General features: G+C 48.2%; 1 protein-coding gene across 3 annotated transcripts in view; it reads left to right on the forward strand.

The window, feature by feature from the left end:
- Positions 1-19472, forward strand: part of SRGAP3 (SLIT-ROBO Rho GTPase activating protein 3) — a 258672-nt gene that overhangs the window by 184479 nt on the left and 54721 nt on the right. Inside the window, exons 9-12 of one of the 3 annotated variants that reach the window (XM_067043563.1) lie at positions 50-247; positions 4421-4505; positions 14010-14037; positions 16583-16669. In XM_067043563.1, the coding sequence (XP_066899664.1) occupies positions 50-247; positions 4421-4505; positions 14010-14037; positions 16583-16669 (398 nt within the window). Of the gene's footprint in view, positions 1-49; positions 248-4420; positions 4506-14009; positions 14038-16582; positions 16670-19010; positions 19114-19472 lie in introns of all 3 variants that reach the window. The other 2 variants (XM_059077757.2, XM_067043564.1) reach the window with 2 other exon arrangements.

The raw sequence follows: 19472 nt of genomic DNA on the forward strand, positions 1-19472 counted from the left end.
TGAGGCTGAAGGACTTTTGTCAACCTGAAGGATTTTTGTGTTTCCCCAGGTTAGAAAAACCCTGGACGCCACCATGCAGACCTTGCAGGACATGCTGACCGTGGAGGACTTTGACGTCTCCGACGCCTTCCAACACAGCCGGTCCACGGAGTCTGTGAAGTCAGCCGCCTCTGAGACCTACATGAGCAAGATCAACATCGCCAAGAGGAGAGCCAACCAGCAGGAGACAGAAATGTTTTATTTTACAGTAAGTGGCGTCCTGGCCCAGGACCCTCTGTCTGCCACCCCGCCGGCAGTGATTTTGGGGAGCAGCCCACACTACTGGGAGCCAGAGGAACCATGTGGGTCAGTTAGACCTACAGTCCTTCCAGCGTGCCTTTCAGATTACATTGCCTGGCGTGGCTTTGTGAAATGCAGAAGGTGAGCTACCAGTGGGTAGCACCGGCCTGGATCTTGGATTGACAGTTATGGTGATTTTCCTGTTCTAGAAAAAATACAGAGAGAGTTGTGTTCAGTAGGGTGAGAGGAAAAAGGGCTAAGAGAGCCAGATGCACGCCCCGAGCAACAACCCCCAAGTTTAGTGTATGGTTGTCATGTCAAGTTGTGTCAAATTTGGGCATGGACTGTGCAAACAACACCCTGAGTGACCTTTGCAAATTGCTGGTGAGTTGCCAGCCCTTCATGTAAAATCCCAGATTACTTACATGTCACTTGGCCAAGGAGGAACAGGGATGAGAGGCACCGGGGCTTTATTTCACCATGTGTTGAACGAGCATGGAATTGGGGTTAGAAGGGGCCTTGCATCTTCCATCTGATGTCTGATCCTGTCCAACCTCATCCCTGCCCCAAAGTCACTCAGATTCTGCTTGAACAACCCCAGATTAAAAAGCTCCCTCCTGCCCCAAACAACCCTTTTGTTGGGCTTGTGGCTGGCTGTAGATATTATGATGATTTCCCGTATCTCTGTTACCTTCAGAAATCTTGCTCACTAGGATTTCTGGTCATTGATCTTAATTCTGTTCTCTGGGGCAACCCAGAGAGAGGCTAATTCTACTTGACAGTCTGGCAAGGTTGCAGGGAGCTGGGTTTTTATTTCTCCAGGCTAAACATATCTACTTCCTTCAATCCAGCCTCTAAAGCTTTTGTTTTGAGTGCCCTCAGCATCCTAGCAACACTCTCCTGGAACGTGTCCCACTTGTGGGTGCTTCTTCTAAAGTGAGATTCCCAGCAGCGGAGTGACCAGCACAGAGCAGGGCTAAACTTTCACCTCCCTCCACGTTAGGGGCTATGCTTCTCTTTCCATATGTCCTAAGGTCATATTCTTTTTTTTTTTTTTTTTCTTAAGCTAGTATCAGTTAAATCTCTATTCCCCCCGTACTGCCATTAAGCGAGGCCACCCTCCTCCTATGGGATGTGTAGGTGATGTCTTGGGTGGGTCTGATGTTTATCACCGCTTAGGATTCCCCTTGATGGGTTCAGCTCATGGTTCCAGGCTGTCACGATCCTGAGCGGGCTGCTCGTCACTTATGCTGTCTCTTCAGACCTCGTGTCTGCAGATTCAGTAAGCGTGGCTTCTGTACCTTAAAGTTTGTCAGTAAAAAAAACACGAATTGGTACTTCAGGGCCCAGGCCAAAGACAGAGTTATTCAGAACATGCCACTAGGCTAATATTGATCCATTAATCAGCACTTTTCGATTGAGGTCATTTAACCAGCCAGAAACCCACCCAATTCTGAGGTCCAACTCCATTTCACGCTAGGCCTCGTCAAATCCCAGTCAAAAACCAACGGTTGACGCCCTACTGCATTTCCTTCATCAACACTCTTTGACTTTGTTGTTTTCAAGAAAGAACCGGTTCACTCATTTATTCATTCAAGTATTTATTTGGCACATAGTATGTGAATACTATGTGAATCAGCCCATGCCAGTTTCGGGGGCTCACCACTTCCACCAGGGGCCTACTGTGTTTGCGGAGGATTTATGGGTTACAAAGATAAGTGAGGAGTGTGGATGAGTACTGTAACTTAGGCAGCAGAAGCAAAGAAGGGGGTTCAGCCTGCTTGAAATGAAAAGACAGCACCCACGATGGGGGTCATGGATGTTATATTTTGATCTGAATATTCAAGTTATCAACCTGGTTGGCTAGTACACCTCATGATGTGATGTTGTGACATTATTTAGGTATTTTAAGGACATAACATTCCCTTTAAAGCTAACATTAATACGATTCAATGGCATTCTTTCCTTCATGGGTCACACGTGAAGCCTGGGTGAAGCTTGGAAGAAGTAGCCGGGATCCCCAAGCCCCAGAGCCCCAGTGTGTAATTTGCACTAACCCACCAAAGCATGGGTTACGAGTTTGGGATTGGAGCTTCTCCCGGCTTGGGACAGTGAGGCAGGATGGAGAGAATATCTACTTATACCGCAGCTCTGCTTTTTATGGTGAATTCTTAAACACAGGGCGATAAAAGCAGAGGGCTGTATTACTGGAAGCGTCCAGAGAGAGCCTCTAGGTGAGTAGTTGTCAAACTGAAGTGTGCTTTTGAATCATGTAGGAAGCTTGTTGAAAACGTAGGTTCCCAGACTACCACCCTCCCTGAGCCGGCGCCCTGGCAATGTGAGCACTTCTGGGCCTCTGTGGTGTCCTCGTCAGGTCAGACTCACAGTCTTCCAGAGCAGGAATCTGCGTGTGGACACTCTCCCCAGCTGGGTAGGAGGTCACTGGTCCCTGCAGCACACTTGGAGAAGCACCATGAGTCTACTCATTTTACCTTGAGGAGGGCACGAGGCCCAGAAACGTTCAGAAATCTGGCCAAGGTCGCACACTGAGTGACCGCAGCTCTGAGCTCTTTCTCCTTCTGGGTAGAATGGGAATGGTGACGCTTCCACCATTTGTCATCTGAGACTGCAGTGAGGAGCACATGTACACGTTTGAAAACCATCGACAGGTACAAGGGGGAGTGACCCTTAGCAACCACAGGACAGGCCCTGGGAGCTAAGAAGGACCACGGCCAGGGAGACAGGGCGCCACGAGCCCCGGAAACCCAGCAGGGTGCGGTGACCTCAGTCTTACCCGGGCGCGTGTCAGCCCCGTCCCCGTGGGCCTTTCCCCACACCTGTCTTCAGCGGGAAGACGGTGGCTCCAGATGTCCCGAGCTGCCGAGGGACACCTCTTTGCTCCTCTGCGCCCTGTCTGAGCCTTCTGGCTGCGGAATAGAATGGATTTTTTGGTGAGAAACGAGCTGGCAGATATGGGGCAATCACATCCGCCCCTGTGCCTTCATTCTCAGGGCCTTTGTAATTGCGTTCCCCTCGGCTTAGACCCTTCCCTCCCATGTGCACCCACGTGGCTCCCTTCCTCACCTCCTTCAGGCCGGGGCTGAAATGGCAACTTTGCAGTTGGTCTTATACCTCAGCTCTTTGCAGGAGGTCTGTCCTCACTCCCAGTTCTTCGTTCCTGCCTTGTTTCCATCCCTAGCGTTCACCACCATTGACCAATTGGGTATTTTACTTAGGTTTTTGTTAGTTGATTGTCTCTCTCCTACTCTGCTATGTCAGTCCCACCAGGTCAGAGATTTCAGCTGAATTTCTCAGCACCTGCTGTATGCCTGGCACAGCTGTAGGCACCGAGGATCCAGAAAGGAACCTGCATGGACGGTGCCTACAGTGGCTCATGGTCCAGCAGAGAGGGCTCCCGGCCCGTGACTGGGCCACGTGGGGTGGGCAGGGCTGAGGGAAGCTGGTAGTTGTGTCGAGGCATGGCTGAGGCCAAGCTGAACTGGGGGCAGGTACATGTGTTCCTGTTCCGGGTGCCCCGTTCCTGGCACTGCTTCCAAGTGCGTCGTGCTTGGCCAGGCCCCAGAACTAGAGGCAGCCTGGGGTCCTAGGGCAAATCATTTCTTGTGCCGGCCTCACCTTTCTCATCTGTAAAAAGAAGAAAGTCATATCCCCAAATGCAGTTTGGGTTATTTTAATAGGAACGTCTCCAGGGGCCTGCAATCCCCTTCCTCCTTCAGAGTGCATCCAGATAAAAGAAGACATGTTCTGAGGCTCCCCTCTGACAGATCTGATAGCGCTCTCTTGTCTCGGCTGCATGCTCTTGGCCCAGAAGCACGGAGGAACTTTAATGGCTAAAGAAGCCCACTGCCCGGGCTCCTGCAGTCCTCACCTGACAGAAGCGCCTTTCACTGCTCCCATCCCCTGAGCTTTCTCTCTGTCCCCAGACTGACCTGAAATGCCTCACAGGACCGGACTGCCACGCTTGGCAGAGCTGGGCATCTGATGGAGCCGACGCAGGAAGCCCTTTCCCCGTGCCTGGGGCCTCACGGGTGGCCTCCCGCCCTGGAGGTCCATTACGGAAGCAGAAATGGCAGGTCTTGGCCCTGCGACCTGTAATGCCCTTGTGCCTTGTGTCTTACAGAAATTTAAAGAGTATGTGAACGGCAGTAACCTCATCACTAAGCTACAGGCCAAGCATGACTTACTCAAGCAGACTCTGGGCGAAGGTGAGTCAGGTGGCAGAGGCCGGCAAGGGGGCTGTCTTCCCCGCTGGGGTGTGTTGTGGCCCCTTGAGCTGTTTCACACGGAGATCCCGGGCACTTGGTGGAATGAGGCCTGGTCCTGGAGCCACCTACCGGGATGAGCGGTCTGGGAAAATAGCTCGGGTACAGATGCTGAAGGGGACAAGTCTGGCTGCAGAAACTATGGGGCAAACACGAGTCTTAGTTTGGGTTGTGGAGGAGGGTCCCAGATAAAGTGACGAGGGTCCCCAGTAGGTAAGGAGTGGGATTCAGGGAACAGGCATCTGCACTGTTGCTTTTTAGCAGATTCTGTTTGCCAGGAGTACTGTTGGAGTGCCTGGCCAGGATTCTAGGTCCAAGAGGAAAAATGCATGTGTGTAAAGCAGAGTTTGGTCCTTGGGAGACCTGGGGACTAGGCTTAAAGCTCTCCAAAGGCTTCCAGCGATGGGTGGGATAAAATCCCAAGTGCTCCCATGGCACACGGGGCCCAAGGTCACTTGACCTCCGCCTGCCTCCCTGACCTCATCTACCCATCCTCCACTTCCCTACTGTACTCCAGTGGCACTGAGCTCCTTTCTGCACATCAAAGCTCATCTAAGAAACGAAATTGAGTTATTTGTAGTGAGGTGGATGGACCTAGAGTCTGTCATACAGAGTGAAGTAAGTCAGAAAGAGAAAAACAAATACCGTATGCTAACACATATATATGGAATCTAAAAAAACAAAAAATGGTCGTGAAGAACCTAGGGGCAAGATGGAAATAAAGACGCACACCTACTAGAGAATGGACTTGAGGACACGGGGAGAGGGAAGGGTAAGCTGGGACAAAGTGAGAGAGTGGCATGGACATATATACACTACCAAATGTAAAATAGCTAGTGGGAGGCAGCCTCATAGCACAGGGAAATCAGCTCGGTGCTTTGTGACCACCTAGAGGGGTGGGATAGGGAGGGTGGGAGTGAGGGAGATGCAAGAGGGAGGAGATATGGGGATACTTGTATATGTATAGCTGATTCTCTTTGTTATAAATCAGAAACTAACACACCATTGTAAAGCAATTATACTCCAATAAAGATGTTAAAAAAAAAAAAGCTCATCCAACTTATTCCTGCCTCAGGGCCTTTGCATCTGCTGTTCCCACTGCCTGGAATGCCCTTACCCCATATCTCTGTGTGGACGGCTCCCTATCCTTCAGCTGTCAGCACAGATGTCACTTCCTCCTGAGACCCTCCTGCCACCCAACCTCAAGGAATCACCACCTCTGTCCCAACACTCTTTCTGTTTGATTTTTCTCATCTCACTCATCACCATGTGAAGTCATCCTATATACTATTTGTTCACATGCTTATTGTCGTTGGTCACACCCCCACCTCCAAGAGCATCATATCCTCAACCAGAGTAGGGACTTCCTTGCTTATTTTGTCCACCACTTTATCTAGTGTCTAGAACAGTGCCTGGCTCATATCAGGCACTCAGTAGCCACTGAATGAATGTTGAATGGAAAGGTCACCAGAACATGAACTAGAAACCATCCAGGGTCAAGGATGTGTCAGCTGAAAACAAAAATACACACCCTAAGAGCTGAGAGTTATATTTTATTCAGTGGACAAAATTGAGGACTTAAGGCCAGGACACAGCCTCTCCGATAACTCTGAGGCACTGTTCCAAAGAGGCAAGGTGGGGAGCCAGGATATATACGAGTTTTTGCAACAAAGACCGGGTAGTCAGAACATCTAAAGATTGCTGTTAACAAAAGAAAACCAGACATCTCACGTTAAAGAATTTGGCACTTTTCTATGTACGGGAAGATGCAAGAGTCTGGGCTCAGTGCAATCATTCCTGTGATATGCACCTCAGCTCTCTGGAGCCAGTATCCTGTCTTTTCTCATTCTGAGTTTCCTCATGGTGCACCGTTTGTTGTGGGGGGGGGGCAGGTGGCTGCAGTATCTGATGATTCACTGGTGGGCATTACGTTTCATTTATTTATTTATTTATTTATTTAGGCTACATCGGGTCTTAGTTGCAGCACGCAGGATCTTTGTTGCGGCATGGGGGATCTTTCATTGCAGCACGCGGGCTCTTTGTTGCGGCACGCGGGCTTCTCTCTAGTTGTGGCACGCGGGCTCTAGAGCGCGCATGAGCTCAGTCGTTGCGGCACTCTGGCTTAGTTGCCCTGTGGCATGTGGGATCTTAGTTCCCCAACCGGGGGCTGGATCTGTCCCCTGCACTGGAAAGTGGACTCTTGACCACTGGGCCACCAGGGAAGTCCCTGGGCATTATGTTTCCATCCCAGGTTCCCTCACGGCTCTCCGTTGGGAGTGGCTGTAGTGCTGATGCCTGCAACATCCCTTGTTCACTGACATGGCAGGTGGCATTTTTAGTTCACAGGTGGTTTACAGCAAGTCCTGGTGGCCCTGGAGCTGGGTATGAGGCTCAGCTTTGAGGGGAGGAGCTGACCCGGGGCTTCGGAAGCTGCTGGGCAACCTCAGAGATAGTCTCGTGTTCTGTTTAGAGAGGGCTGTTGGCTGAAGCATGTGCTCCACTGAAAGGAAAGAAAACGTGGGGTCTGGGAAACAGGGGGCCAGTACAAGAGAGATGAAGGGAATGTCTAAGATGATGATGCCAGTAGATCCCGAGATGACAGCTTGAAGCAGCCTAGAGAGCTCCCAGGAGTGTTCTGGGGAAGGAGTGTGACGGGACGAGAGTTGTGCTGGGCTGTGGGGCTGGTGGTCACTGCCGGTGGGAGTTCGCTGTCTGCAGCACGTCCTTGCCTTCCCTGGCTCGCTCTCTTCTCCCGGTGGGTGCACATTCTAGTGGCTGTGTCCTGGCTGAATAAGTCCCTAATTCCTGTCCACTCAGCAGCTATCAAGGGGGCTGCCAGACCCTGCAGGTGCTTGGCGTTTGTGAGCCCCATGCTTTAGAAGAACTGGTGAAAAATGAAACCATTTCCCAACCCTAAGGCACTTACATTCTAGCTGGGAGACAACACATGAATTCATAAAAAATTGAATAGCGATAACACTATCGTACAGAAATGCTGACTGAATTGCCAGGTGAACAGTACAGACTCAGGGTTGTGAGTCCAGAGAGGGAGGTTTCGCTGTGGGCCCAGGAGAGCTGGAAAGGCTTCAAGGAAGATGAATAACTAGGGCTTGAAGGAATAGCCAGGACTTTAAAACTAATACCAATGGATTCTTTTCAATCAACTTTGTTGACATATAATAGATATACCATAAAATGCACCCGTTTTATGTGTAGAAATCAGTTTTGATAAACACACACATCCACCTGTCACCACCACCCGGACGTTTGCTTGTGCCTCTTTGCAGTCAGCTGCCCCCATCCTCCACCTCAAGGCACCACCGATCTGATTTCTATTGCCATAGACTAGTTTTGTGTGTTCTAGCTGGTGAGAGCTGGGGAGCTCTTGGAGGTGATGGAAATGTTCTATATCCTGCTTTGGGTGGTGGTTAGACATGGGTGTTTACATTTGTCAAAACTCATTGATGGAGAGGAAGAGTGGGGGAGAAGGAGTTGCAATGAGCTTTTTCTTCATTTCCCCCGTCCCGCCCCTCTACATTCAGCCCAACCTGACGTTTCAGTATTGGACCAGGCGAGTGGGGCCATAGAGGATTGTGGGTAACACAGAGGAACAAGAACAGCAAGAACAGAGGGAAAGGGGAGAGACAGAAAGTCCTAGAGAGGAGCTTGAGTGTGTGTGTGATGGGGGCAGCTTCCACGGCTCGCAGAATCAGTTTTCATGGTCATGGGATTGGGGGCTGCTGCTCATGAGTCGTAGCAAAAGGTGGGTCCATGTGAGTTGCTGGCTACTTGTACTTTTGAAATCAGATGCCCTGGATTTAGAAAACAAGCTGTTCTTTTTAAAAATAAGATCCCAGATGAGGAAGTGCTTCTCCCCAGCTCCCCCGTGAGTGCTCTCACATGCAACCTTCTATTCCTGCCCTTGCCTGAATGGCCTTAATGAAATAATAATAATAATTTTGGTTGGCGTAACTCCTGACCCATTTGGTCTTCCAAGTTTATTTAGCCTTCAGCTGCGCCTTGCTTTGAGACGTGATTTATGAGTCCTTCTTCTGACTTTTGAGCTGAAGAGCAACAAAAAACTGAAAATGCAGCTTCAGAAGTATAATGGAGGCTAAGAAAGAGCCATCCAGAAGAATTTCCATAGTCCTGTTTTCTCACAAGCCAACAGTGAGGAAAGCCCACTGTGCTTCTTTTGATAACTGGGATGGGTCTTGTTAGACTGGTCAATTCTGGGGAAGTTTTTTTTTTTTTTTTTTAACATCTTTATTGGAGTATAATTGCTTGTGTTAGTTGTGTTAGTTTCTACTGTATAACAAAGTGAATCAGCTATATGCATACGTATATCCCCATATCCCCTCCCTCTTGCATCTCCCTCCCACCCTCCTTATCTCACCCCTCTAGGTGGTTACAGAGCACCGAGCTGATCTCCCTGTGCTACGCGGCTGCTTCCCACTAGCTATCTATTGTACATTTGGTAGTGTATATATGTCCCTGCCACTCTCTCACTTCATCCCAGCTTACCCTTCCCCCTCCCCGTATCCTAAAGTCCATTCTCTACGTCTGTGTCTTTATTCCTGTTCTGCCTCTAGGTTCATCGGAACCATCTTTTTTTTAGATTCTGTATATATATGTGTCAGCATATGGTATTTGTTTTTCTCTTTCTGACTTACTTCATTCTGTATGACAGACTCAAGGTCCATCCACCTCACTACAAATAACTCCATTTCGCTTCTTTTTATGGCTGAGTAATATTCCATTGTATATATGTGCCACATCTTCTTTATCCATTCATCTGTCGATGGACCTTAGGTTACTTCCATGTCCTGGCTGTTGTAAATAGAGCTGCAGTGAACATTGAGGTACATGACTCTTTTTGAATTATGGTTTTCTCAGGGTATATGCCCAGTAGTGGGATTGCTGGGTCATTTGGTAGTTCTATTTTTAGTTTTTTAAGCAACCTCCATACTGTTCTCCATAGTTTTTTAAATTTTAATAAACTTTTTGTTTTAGAATAGTTTTATATTTATAGAAAAGTTGCAAAGATAAGATAGTACAGTTCCCACATACTCCACATCCAATTTCCTCTATTATTAACATCTTCATTTTACACAAATATGGTATATTTGTCACCATTAATGAATATTGATACATTATTATTAACTGAAGTTAGTAAATTACTGAATTAGTGAAAAAACTGAAGCTGAAACCAAATCTTCAGTCATTTTTGTGCCTCCGCTGCACAATAAAGGTATATGTGGATTCTAAGGGCATTAGGGGAAAGGGAAGAATTTGCGCTGACTTAGTTTGATAAAGATCTTGCCCGTTGGGCAAAGGTGGGGCATGAAAAAATTGAGTGGGCCAAAGAAAGCTCAGAATCTTCTAATTCACCCTTCTGAGCATCTTCAGATGATTCCCCTTCACTTGGACACGTTAACTCTTCCATTCAGTAGAAAGCTCTTCTAAGAGTGGGACTAGGGTAGGGTGACACCTGCCTCAGTGGCCTTTTTGGGTCATCTGAGAGCTATTATTTTTTATTGGGGGGATAATTTGGTCATTTTGAAAACAGGTGAGAAATATGGGGGCAAGTGGAATATTTTTACTAAAAAGATACAAAGCTTTTTTTAAAAAAATGAAATGAAATATCATGTCTAGTGCCTCAGTTTCTCTCAAGTACTCTTTTGACAGCACACCTCAAAGAAACCACAAGTTGGAGGAAACTAGGTCTTTTGGGTCACCCTCACTTAGAAGTGAATTTTTGAACATGGCACACAAGTCAAAATGCTTGTCGGTGCCCTGCAAATTGTCATTCCTTGTCACAAATGTCACTGCCACATCTTGGGAACAAGAGCACACACCCTTATGTGCCCTTGGCTGTTGCTATGTCGTTTTATTGGCCGGAGGATTCTTAGTTTATCATCTCTGAGTCTTAGATTTCTGACCTCTTTATTGCCCTGGGTAGTCAGTAAGCTTCAGGGTTTACATTTAAGATATGGGTGGGTTTTCAATTTACTCTATAGCCCCTCTAGGGTGAATGAATGGTGCATTGTCTATAAAAGGGATGAGACAACCTTTTCAGACCAAGATTTAATAGCCCAGTACAGAGCAAAACGTCCACCGGGACCAGACAGTCTGACCTTCTAGAAAATGACTGAGCCACCACCTATAAAATATATTTTTTAAACCCCAAGAGGTCTCAGGTGGTAAAGGGCAGAACATTTTTGATTTCTGTTATTTGTTAGAAGTTGAAACACCATATTCCAAAAGTTGTTTCTGGTAAAGAGGTTCTTGAGATCTGGAATGTGAGTCAAAGCTGAAGGAGAATAAATTCGATTCGTTGCCAGAGGAAGGTCTGTCTTGAGTGTGTTCTGACACATTCCACTCCAGCACCCAGATCCTTTGATTCCTACCTACTCCTTTCTCCTCCCCCCTCCGGCCATCCGTTCATCTGTCCATCCATCCATGAGGACACAGTATATACAAGACGAACAAGGTTCCTGCCCTCGTGGGGAAGAGAGACCTCAAACAGGAAACAAACCATTAAGTAAAGAATGATAACTGTGAGTGTCCTCGAATAGAAAACTGGGGCTGAGATAGAGAATAGTTGTGTACGGGGTTGGGGAGCATTGGGGCACCTGCTTTAGCTTGGGTGATGAGAGAGGCCTCCGAGGGGAGGTGATGTTTAAGCTGAGACTGAAGGATGGGAAGGCGTCAGCCACGTGAAAAACTGGGGAGAGAGTGTTGGGGCAGAGGGTACAGCCTGTGTGAAGGCAGGAAGGGATGTGGTGAGGTAGGACTAAAAGAAGGGCACTGTGCCTGGACCACGGCGAGGATGTAGGGGAGTGGGCAACTCTGGAACCAAGAGGAGGTAGAGCAGGAACCTCTTCCTAGGTCCCCTTTGTCAGTCGGAGTTGCACAGCTGACTACAGCCTTAAGGGAAATGATGTGCTTTACAGCCAACCCAGGCTGCGGGCTGACGCTTTCATGAGCGCTCGGGCTGCCGTCAGCTTCAAGTCAGGGTCTTAGATCTATGTGAAAATTTAACTCAAATTGATGTCTGGTAGGACTTTGCCCCAGACCCCAGGCACACAATCAAATCAAGCAGAGCAAATTTTCCTGTCTTGCCTAACTTTTCTCCTTTCCTGCTTGGGCTTCAGTTCAGCCAATTGCAGTCACTCTTGTAACTGCTTTTGCGGCTTTGGTCAGGAATTAAGAAACTGTGTGCCGATTCGCTCCAAGTTTTATTCTCAGACGTCTCTAACTCTCTTCCTACCCTCATTTTTCTCCCCATTCAGCCTTGTTTTCTGAAACAATACAGAAACATAAATGCTCAGTTCTTTTTTTTTTTTTTAATAAAGTCCCTTCATGTGAAAGCTAGATGGGACTCTAGGGTGTGGAGCTGTGCTGTCCAGCATGGTGGCCACAAGCCACATGCGGCTATTGGACACTTGAGTCGTGGCCAGTCTGAGTTGAGTTGTGTAAAACGAGCACCAGCGTTCAGAGTTACTAATATATCTTATTAATGTTTATATTGATACATATTGAAATGATATTTTTGATAGATTAAATACAGTGTATCATTAAAATTAATCTTTCATGCTTCTCTTTACTTTTTATATGTGGCTACTAGAAATTGTGGCTTGCATTATATTTCCATGGGACAGCACTGGCTTAGAGGTTCTCTACTGCACCATAAAAATAATGAAGTACTGAATCACGCTGTGGATGAACCTCAAAAGCATTATGCTCAGTGAAAGAAGCCAAATGCAAAAGACCACATATTGTATGATCCTATTTTTATGAAATATCCAGAATAAGCAAATCTATAGAGACAGCGAGCAGATGAGTGGTTGCCACAGGCTGGAGACGGGAAGAGGAAGTGACTATAAATCGACACAAGGGATCTTTTCAATGTGATGGAAATGTTCTAAAATTGAGTTGTGGTGAGGGTTGCACAACTTTGAACATTTACGAAAAAAATCACTGAATTATACATTTTAAATGTGTGAATTTTATGATGTGTAAATTATAACTCAATAATTTAAAACGAGGGCAGTGGCTCTGAGACTGGAATTCCAGGGAAATGTAAGATCTGGAGATAAAGTTAGGGAGTCTCAGCAAGCATTTGAGATCACCTAGAGAGGGTGGAGGAGACCCAGTTTGCATCCTGGGGGCATTCCAATACTTAGAGGTTAGAGTTTGGACAGATGAGGAGACAACAAGCGAAACCGAGGAACAGCCTGTAGGGCGGGAAGGACACCTGGAAAGTGTACAGAGTCATGAAAATCAAGAGGAAAAAGCTTTATAAGAAGAAGGGAGTGATTAACTGAGGTAGGCGGTGCTGAGTGCTGAGGAGACAGGTAAGAGCAGAGGAGACAGTGGGTTCAGCCGCACAGAGCCGTCTCCGGGGAGCGGTGAGGACAAAAGCCAGCTGCAGTTAAGGCAAGAGGAGGAAGCGACAGGGACCCCAAACCGAGCTCCTTCAGGAAGTTTTGCTGGAAAGGAGAGCTGAGAAACGGAGACTGAGTTAGAGGAGAAACGGGGTCAAGGGGAGGCTTAAAAGGCAGGTTGGATGTATCCAGTGTACGTGTTGATACGCTGACGGAAATGATCCAGAAGAGAGGAGACTGGCGATGCTAGAGAGAGGGGAGACACTTGCAGAAGCAAAGCCCCTGAAAAGGGCCGAGGGCATGGGACCTGCAGCACGGGGTCTGGGTTTTAGCAGAAGCAGGATGCTTCTTCCAGAGCACCGGGAAAAGAGGTAGCGGGGCAGTGGGCAGGCGCAGGTAGGTGGGTACGTCTCATGGTGGTACCCAGAGGCCCTGTCTTATTGATTTTGTTTTCCAGTCAAGGAAGCGAGAAGGTCTTCAGCTGAGGATGAAGGCACGAGGGCTGAGGGTGGGCTCTTGGCGGGGTTGAGTAACGACAGAAGGTGTCTTATGGCTGATACCCTTCCTTCAGTGCCAGGCATGACAGGTGCTCAGTAAACCTTTGTGGACATAAAGCAGTGCATGAGCTCTCAAGCTGGGGTATGCATAGAAGAGAGTACTGGGAGTACTTGTCAAAATGCAGATTCCTGGGTCCTTATCCAGGAAAGAGCCCCCCAAATCTGCATTTTTGACAAGAGTTCCAGAAGATTCTGATGCCACTGGTCAGCATGTTGTAGTTTGAGAATCGCTGGAAAAAAAACTGTGTCGGAACAATAACAAATGAAATATATGTGAACATGGCCCTACGAATAGGAGGCACTGAGGATTTCATAAGACTCAGTTCTCTGCAACAGAACATACCTTAGGCATAATAAGATTTCCCATTTCACAAATAATTAAGTTAAGGTGTTAGTTGTTTCTTGTTTTCAGAAAAAGATGAATGTCCTCCTTTCAAAAATAAACCAACAAAAACGAAAACAAAACCAACAATTAAATCAATGTACACTTTTCTTTCCAGGGGAGAGAGCGGAATGCGGTACAACCAGGTAAGAGCGGTGCATCTTGTTTCCTTCACCTGCTGCCTGAGTGCAGTGGGAGGAGGTGGCAGAGGCAGGACAGGCGGGGAGGTGGCGAGACAGTGCTGGAGCTCAGGGCAGCGAGGAGGCTTAGAGGGGACAGCGCCTCGCCAGTGTCCCCACGGGGGTGTGGCTGTGCTGAGAGGGAAGGCAAAGGTCTTTTGGCTGCTCTGCTGGTTCCAGCATTAGATTGGTGACGGGGAGGGAGCCTTTCAGAGCTGCTGTGGGAAGTGGGTGTCGTCCCTCGTTGCTATCCATCTGGTGGGAGGACTAGAAGGTAATAGATATTGCAGAGTGGCCGAGGGCAACCAGGAGAAGCCAGAGGCTGTGGGGTAGCTGCCCACCTGTCTCCCCATCCGTTCTATGGCTGCTGAGCAAACCGCCGAGGCGTGGGGCCCAGCCCGGGGTCCCAGTTTGCCAAGGCTCCGGGTTGGGCTGGAACCGCATACCACCGGGCATACGCATGCGCATATCCACACGAGCCCGCGCAGACGCCCGCTGCTGCCCGCCCTGGCTTCGGACCTCGCAGTGCTGGGATAGCCTGATGGCGGAGGCCCTGGTGGGGGAAGTAATAATGGGCAGCTTCTGCTTTCTCTCCAGCTCGCTCAACATTATCCTCTGGGCTTTTCCCTGAGCAGACCAGAACCAGTGAACACTTTCACTCAGCAGCTGATAGCTGAGAGGCTGGCGTCAGGACTGGACCTTTCCTCTACCTGCGGAGAGTTGAGGTCCATAAGCAGCCCTGTCGCTGCCCGGGTGCCTTAGAGCCCATCCACTTCCATGTTCCCAGCAGTGCCTGTCCCGCTGCCCAAGCTGAATTGAGCTGGTGGCCCAGAGGCCTGCACTTTTCCATCACGTGGCCATTGAGAGCTACTTCTGGCTCATTCTGGGCCCAGTGACCCAAAGACATCCTTTCCCCACAAGTTCTTCCCAGTGGCCCAGAATCCTGGAAAGCTGTCCTACTTGGCAACAGGAAGGATGAACCCTTAACTCCCGCCTCATCTGGAAGGGAGTTGGCTGGGAAAAGGCTTGGAAAGCTCTTGGGTTTTCAGTTCGCTGGCCCGGGGTAGGGGAAGACTGAGGGCTCTCCCGAAGCTTGGCCTGTGCAGCTGTCCCTTTAGGCCCCGGCAGCCCCCGGACTTTGGGAAGATTCATGATACCAGGCGAGGCCCTCCCAGCACATGGCTCGGCAGCTGTGCAGGGTTACTTTCTAAGAACCTTTTAGAAACAAACTCCCATGTATTTATTTACTTACTTACTTATTGCAAGAGTGTTGTCATAGTCCCCAAACAACAGAAGCCACATTCTACACCAGAGTCTGCAAATAGTGAAACAGATGGGGGGATGAACTGAGCCATCCCTCACTTCCTCCTAATTCCTAGAACTCCTGTGGGAGAAGATGATTCCAGCAGATTGTAGGAGAGGTCTGTAATCAAACCCTCAGCGAGGTCCCGGGGCCTTCCTTAGAGAACAGTTGAGAGGTTTTCTGTTTTTTGTTTTTTTAAAAAATAAAGCCCTCTGAGATGCTGTCTTCCACACCCTCTTTGACCTAGGGCCTGGGAAATCCAAGCTCGGATTACAGGCCTCCCACTTAGATACACAGAACTAAGCTGCAAGTCCAGCCATCTGCACTTTGGCCCTTGGCCAAGGTCAAAGGCAACTCTTAGTAAAGTCAAAGCTTCCTCTTACTTCCAAAAATCATTTTTAACTTATTGTGGAGAGCACTGCTAACTTGGAAGTGTTTTTAAAATTCATCTTAAATGCCCTGGGTGAGCTATTTTTATACTGTGGCCCTCTTTATCTGCCATAGTTTCCTGTCCAGGGTCAGTGTTGTTTTGGGTGATTATTTGAACAGGTCCCCTCAGCCAAGTTGTTGCTGGCCTTGTATAGACAGACCAATTTTTGCACATGGGTTGCAACACATTGCATATTTTTTCTCATATTTTAGAACGTTATCTTAGAATAACCCCAATTCATAATAACCCTGTAATTAGGCTGACCAGATGCAATAATGCACTTGAAAGACGTATGGTAAATGAATGGCAAAGCCAGATGCAAATGTAAGGTTTGATAAGGTTATTCAAACCATTGACTGGCTTCCCTAACCTAGGTTGACTCGCTCCAAGTCTGGATTAGCAGTGAAATCACTCGAGATTTCTTGTCCAAACAGTTGCAGCCCCATGCACACCCATGCACAGCTTCCAAGAGTCTGACCACCATTGAACTACAATATTGCCGCCATTTTGGATGTTGACACCCACGTCTGTTGGGTCGTCTAGGGAAATAACCATCTTTCTGGTCACAGAATAATTTTGAGGCCAATTCCTGTGTTACTAACGCGTGTTAATTTTTATCTTGGTTGAAAGGCAGAAAGGGGACATTGGTCTCTGGTTTCTCTTTCTTCCTCTCCGTGGCTTTCTGTTCCTGTTTTCCCTGCCTCTCTCTCTCTCTCTCTCTCTCTCTCTCTCCTCTCTCTCTCTCTCTCTCTCTTTCCTTTTGCTCTGCAACTGAGCAGCAGAAGAGATGGAAGGCTTAGGCTGCCCCACTTTCCTTGGCTGAGCTGCCCCCCTGCTCCCCACTTTGTGCCCCACCCAGCACTTCAGTAAGTCGGTATCAATTTGATGTCATGCAAAGTTGGGATAGCTACGTTTCCTTGTCAGAGATTCTGCTCACTGCACAGAGCACCACACAAAAGAAGGAAATCCTGATGCGGTTCTAACAGTCCTTTGCTTTCTGGATTGGGCAGAAATTATGTAACTTAAAGGAAAAAAAATCCTTAGGACTTATTTTAGGAAATAAATTTTAAAGGCACCCTAGATATTTTTGGTATTGGGTGTCCAACACCTGCCTTAAGAGTCTGTACTCTTGCTGACCACGAGAGTTTAATAGATGATTTAATGCTATTGCTGAATGTTCTGTGATAAAATCAATTTCCCAATTTCCATAATCACACTGGAACCTGGAGTAGGAAGAGCTGAATTCTATTCCCGTGACCTTGGGCAAGTTTCTTAATCTCTCATGGGCTCGTTTGCCTTATGTTTAAAGTAGGTTTAATAGTTCTTGCCTATCTCACAGGGTTGTCGTGAGGGTATCATGCAGTGTGAGATAAGGAAATGATGTGAGAACGTCCCAAAACAGAAACCCAAATCACCATGGAAACAAGGTGGTGCAGCTGCTACCCTCCAGTTATGATACGTAAAACCTATGGCCCTGTCACATTTTTGGCACTCTCTTTTGGCATTTGGAAATTCAAAAGCAGATCTGTTGTAAGAAATATCACTCTCACATACCCACATCCTCAAAAAATAAGTAACTTACGAAATAGAAATGACATGGACTTAGCTAACCAAATTGACGTAGATCCAAGATGAGCTCAAAATAATCTTGCCTGTTGTTTCTTTGCAAAATTTTGGTCTGTGCTGTTATTTTAGTTCCAGTGTTTGGGTGGCATGAGATTTGGATTCCACTGTGTCTTTGCCCATGCATGTCCTGGAGCTAGCAGCATTTGCTCAGTATTCAGACACCTAGAAGTTGATCCGAGTTCCCTAGATGGCGGGTGTGCTGAGGGAGACAGGCACCGCAAGGCCAGTGAGCGAGGCAGCATGAGTCTTATCTCCTTGACTGGCTCCACGGCACACACGATTTCTTGCCCATTCGCAGAAGTCAGGCAAGGCTGGTGGGCTGAGGTCTGTGCTCATCACGCGTGGACATTATCTGTGTCACGCTTGGTCCCCACTTGGTACCCCTCAAATTATGAACGAAGCCAGTTGAAAATGAAAATGAACTGTGTCTCTTGGTTAGGGACCCTCCTCCTAACCTTAGAAAGCCCTTTGCCCTAGAAGGCTGGCAGCAGTGAGTCAGGCCAACTTGGGTGATGAAAGATGAGCAAATAAGCCAACACAGGTATATGCATGTGAGCAACTCTGGAAACTGGTCCAGTGTTTGTGGCTGTTTTGCTGTCGCTGGTGAACTGTGGTATGATCGCCCCTCCCTGTGGCCGAGATGGAGCACAGGGAATGGAGAGCCTAAAGTCAAGCAAGACACTTTCAACCTGACCCCACGGGTCCTCCGTTGGCAAGGGTTAATGGGATGGATGAGTCTTTGGCTGGAAATGAGAAAGTGCCCTAAGGCTCCCTGACAGACCCTTTGGTAAAATTCTTGGGATTGGAGCCAAAGAGGCCTGGGTTTGGGGCCTAGCTCTGCCACCTCCCTGCTCTGGGCCTCGGTTTAGGCCTCTGTAAAATGGGACCACACGTGCAGGGTTGAGCTGAGGTTAAGTGCGATAATGGATTTGAAAACATTGTAGCTGAAAGTGTACTTGACTAAAGGACAGGAGATAATCATCATCCTGGGGCCCCTGGAGACCCCAAAGAAGCTGCAGCCTCCCTCCTGGCATCAGTTTCTTCATCTCTAAAATAAGAACAATAATTGCCTGGCTCTTAGATCAACGGAATAAAGATTAGTCAAGTGCATTGGAAATGCCAGGAGGCATTAGGAAGATCAGTGCCCTGGTATGGTGGGAGTTGAGACTTGGTGATGCATTTAAGCCGAAATAATGAAAATTAACCCTTCCGATCACCTTTGAAAGTCTCTTGCTTTCTTGGGCTACAAATTACATCTCTCCCCTGATTCCCCCTCCATCTGGTCAGCTTTGCGGGATGACAGCCCTCATTGGAGTTTCAATGGTTTCCTGGACACGTGCTGTGCCCTCCTGTGATTCAGAATACATTTGTGTTACTCCTGCCTGACACCGTGGGTAAATTAAGACCCGCTTAAACATCCAGAGGCCTTCAGATGGAGCATTGGACACCAATGCGCTGGGGGTTCAGGCATTCCATTTGCATTTTGTGTTCTCCTCCAGTCGCGGGTCATAAGAGCGTCTTTCCCAGTTGTATGTTTACCTTGGTTGCTTTCTTGATTTGTTTTGTTCCGTTTTCCCCTAGGCCCCCCTGTCTTCCCCCTAAACCACAGAAAATGAGGAGACCTAGGCCTCTCTCAGTGTGTAGTCATAAACTATTTAACGGCTGTATGGAAGCGTTCATTAAGGTACTTGCTGGGGAGCCACGGAGTCCGCGAATGCACCCAATGTAATGGCAGCCTTTCTCCACCTCCTTCCCCGGCCAACAGCCCTGCCCCAACCTACCGACGTACCAACGACTGACGGACTGGAATTTTCAATCCGGGCCCTCAGCCAGGCCTTGCGGCAAGCTGGTCCTCCCGGCAGCCTGCTCTTAGCTGCAGTGAGGGCTTCTAATCAGAGCTGCTTTTGCCTCTGACCAGTTGCTCCTAAGTGCTTTCCCTTGATTCTCAGCCCTGGGGGAGGGTTGCAATCGTTCTGGGACCCAGTAAAATCCAGGTGGCACTGAATCCATGCCGGACAGTGGTCCCTGCCAGCCCCACGTCAC

This window comes from Kogia breviceps, chromosome 10, assembly GCF_026419965.1.
Source record: "Kogia breviceps isolate mKogBre1 chromosome 10, mKogBre1 haplotype 1, whole genome shotgun sequence".
NCBI lineage: Eukaryota > Metazoa > Chordata > Mammalia > Artiodactyla > Physeteridae > Kogia > Kogia breviceps.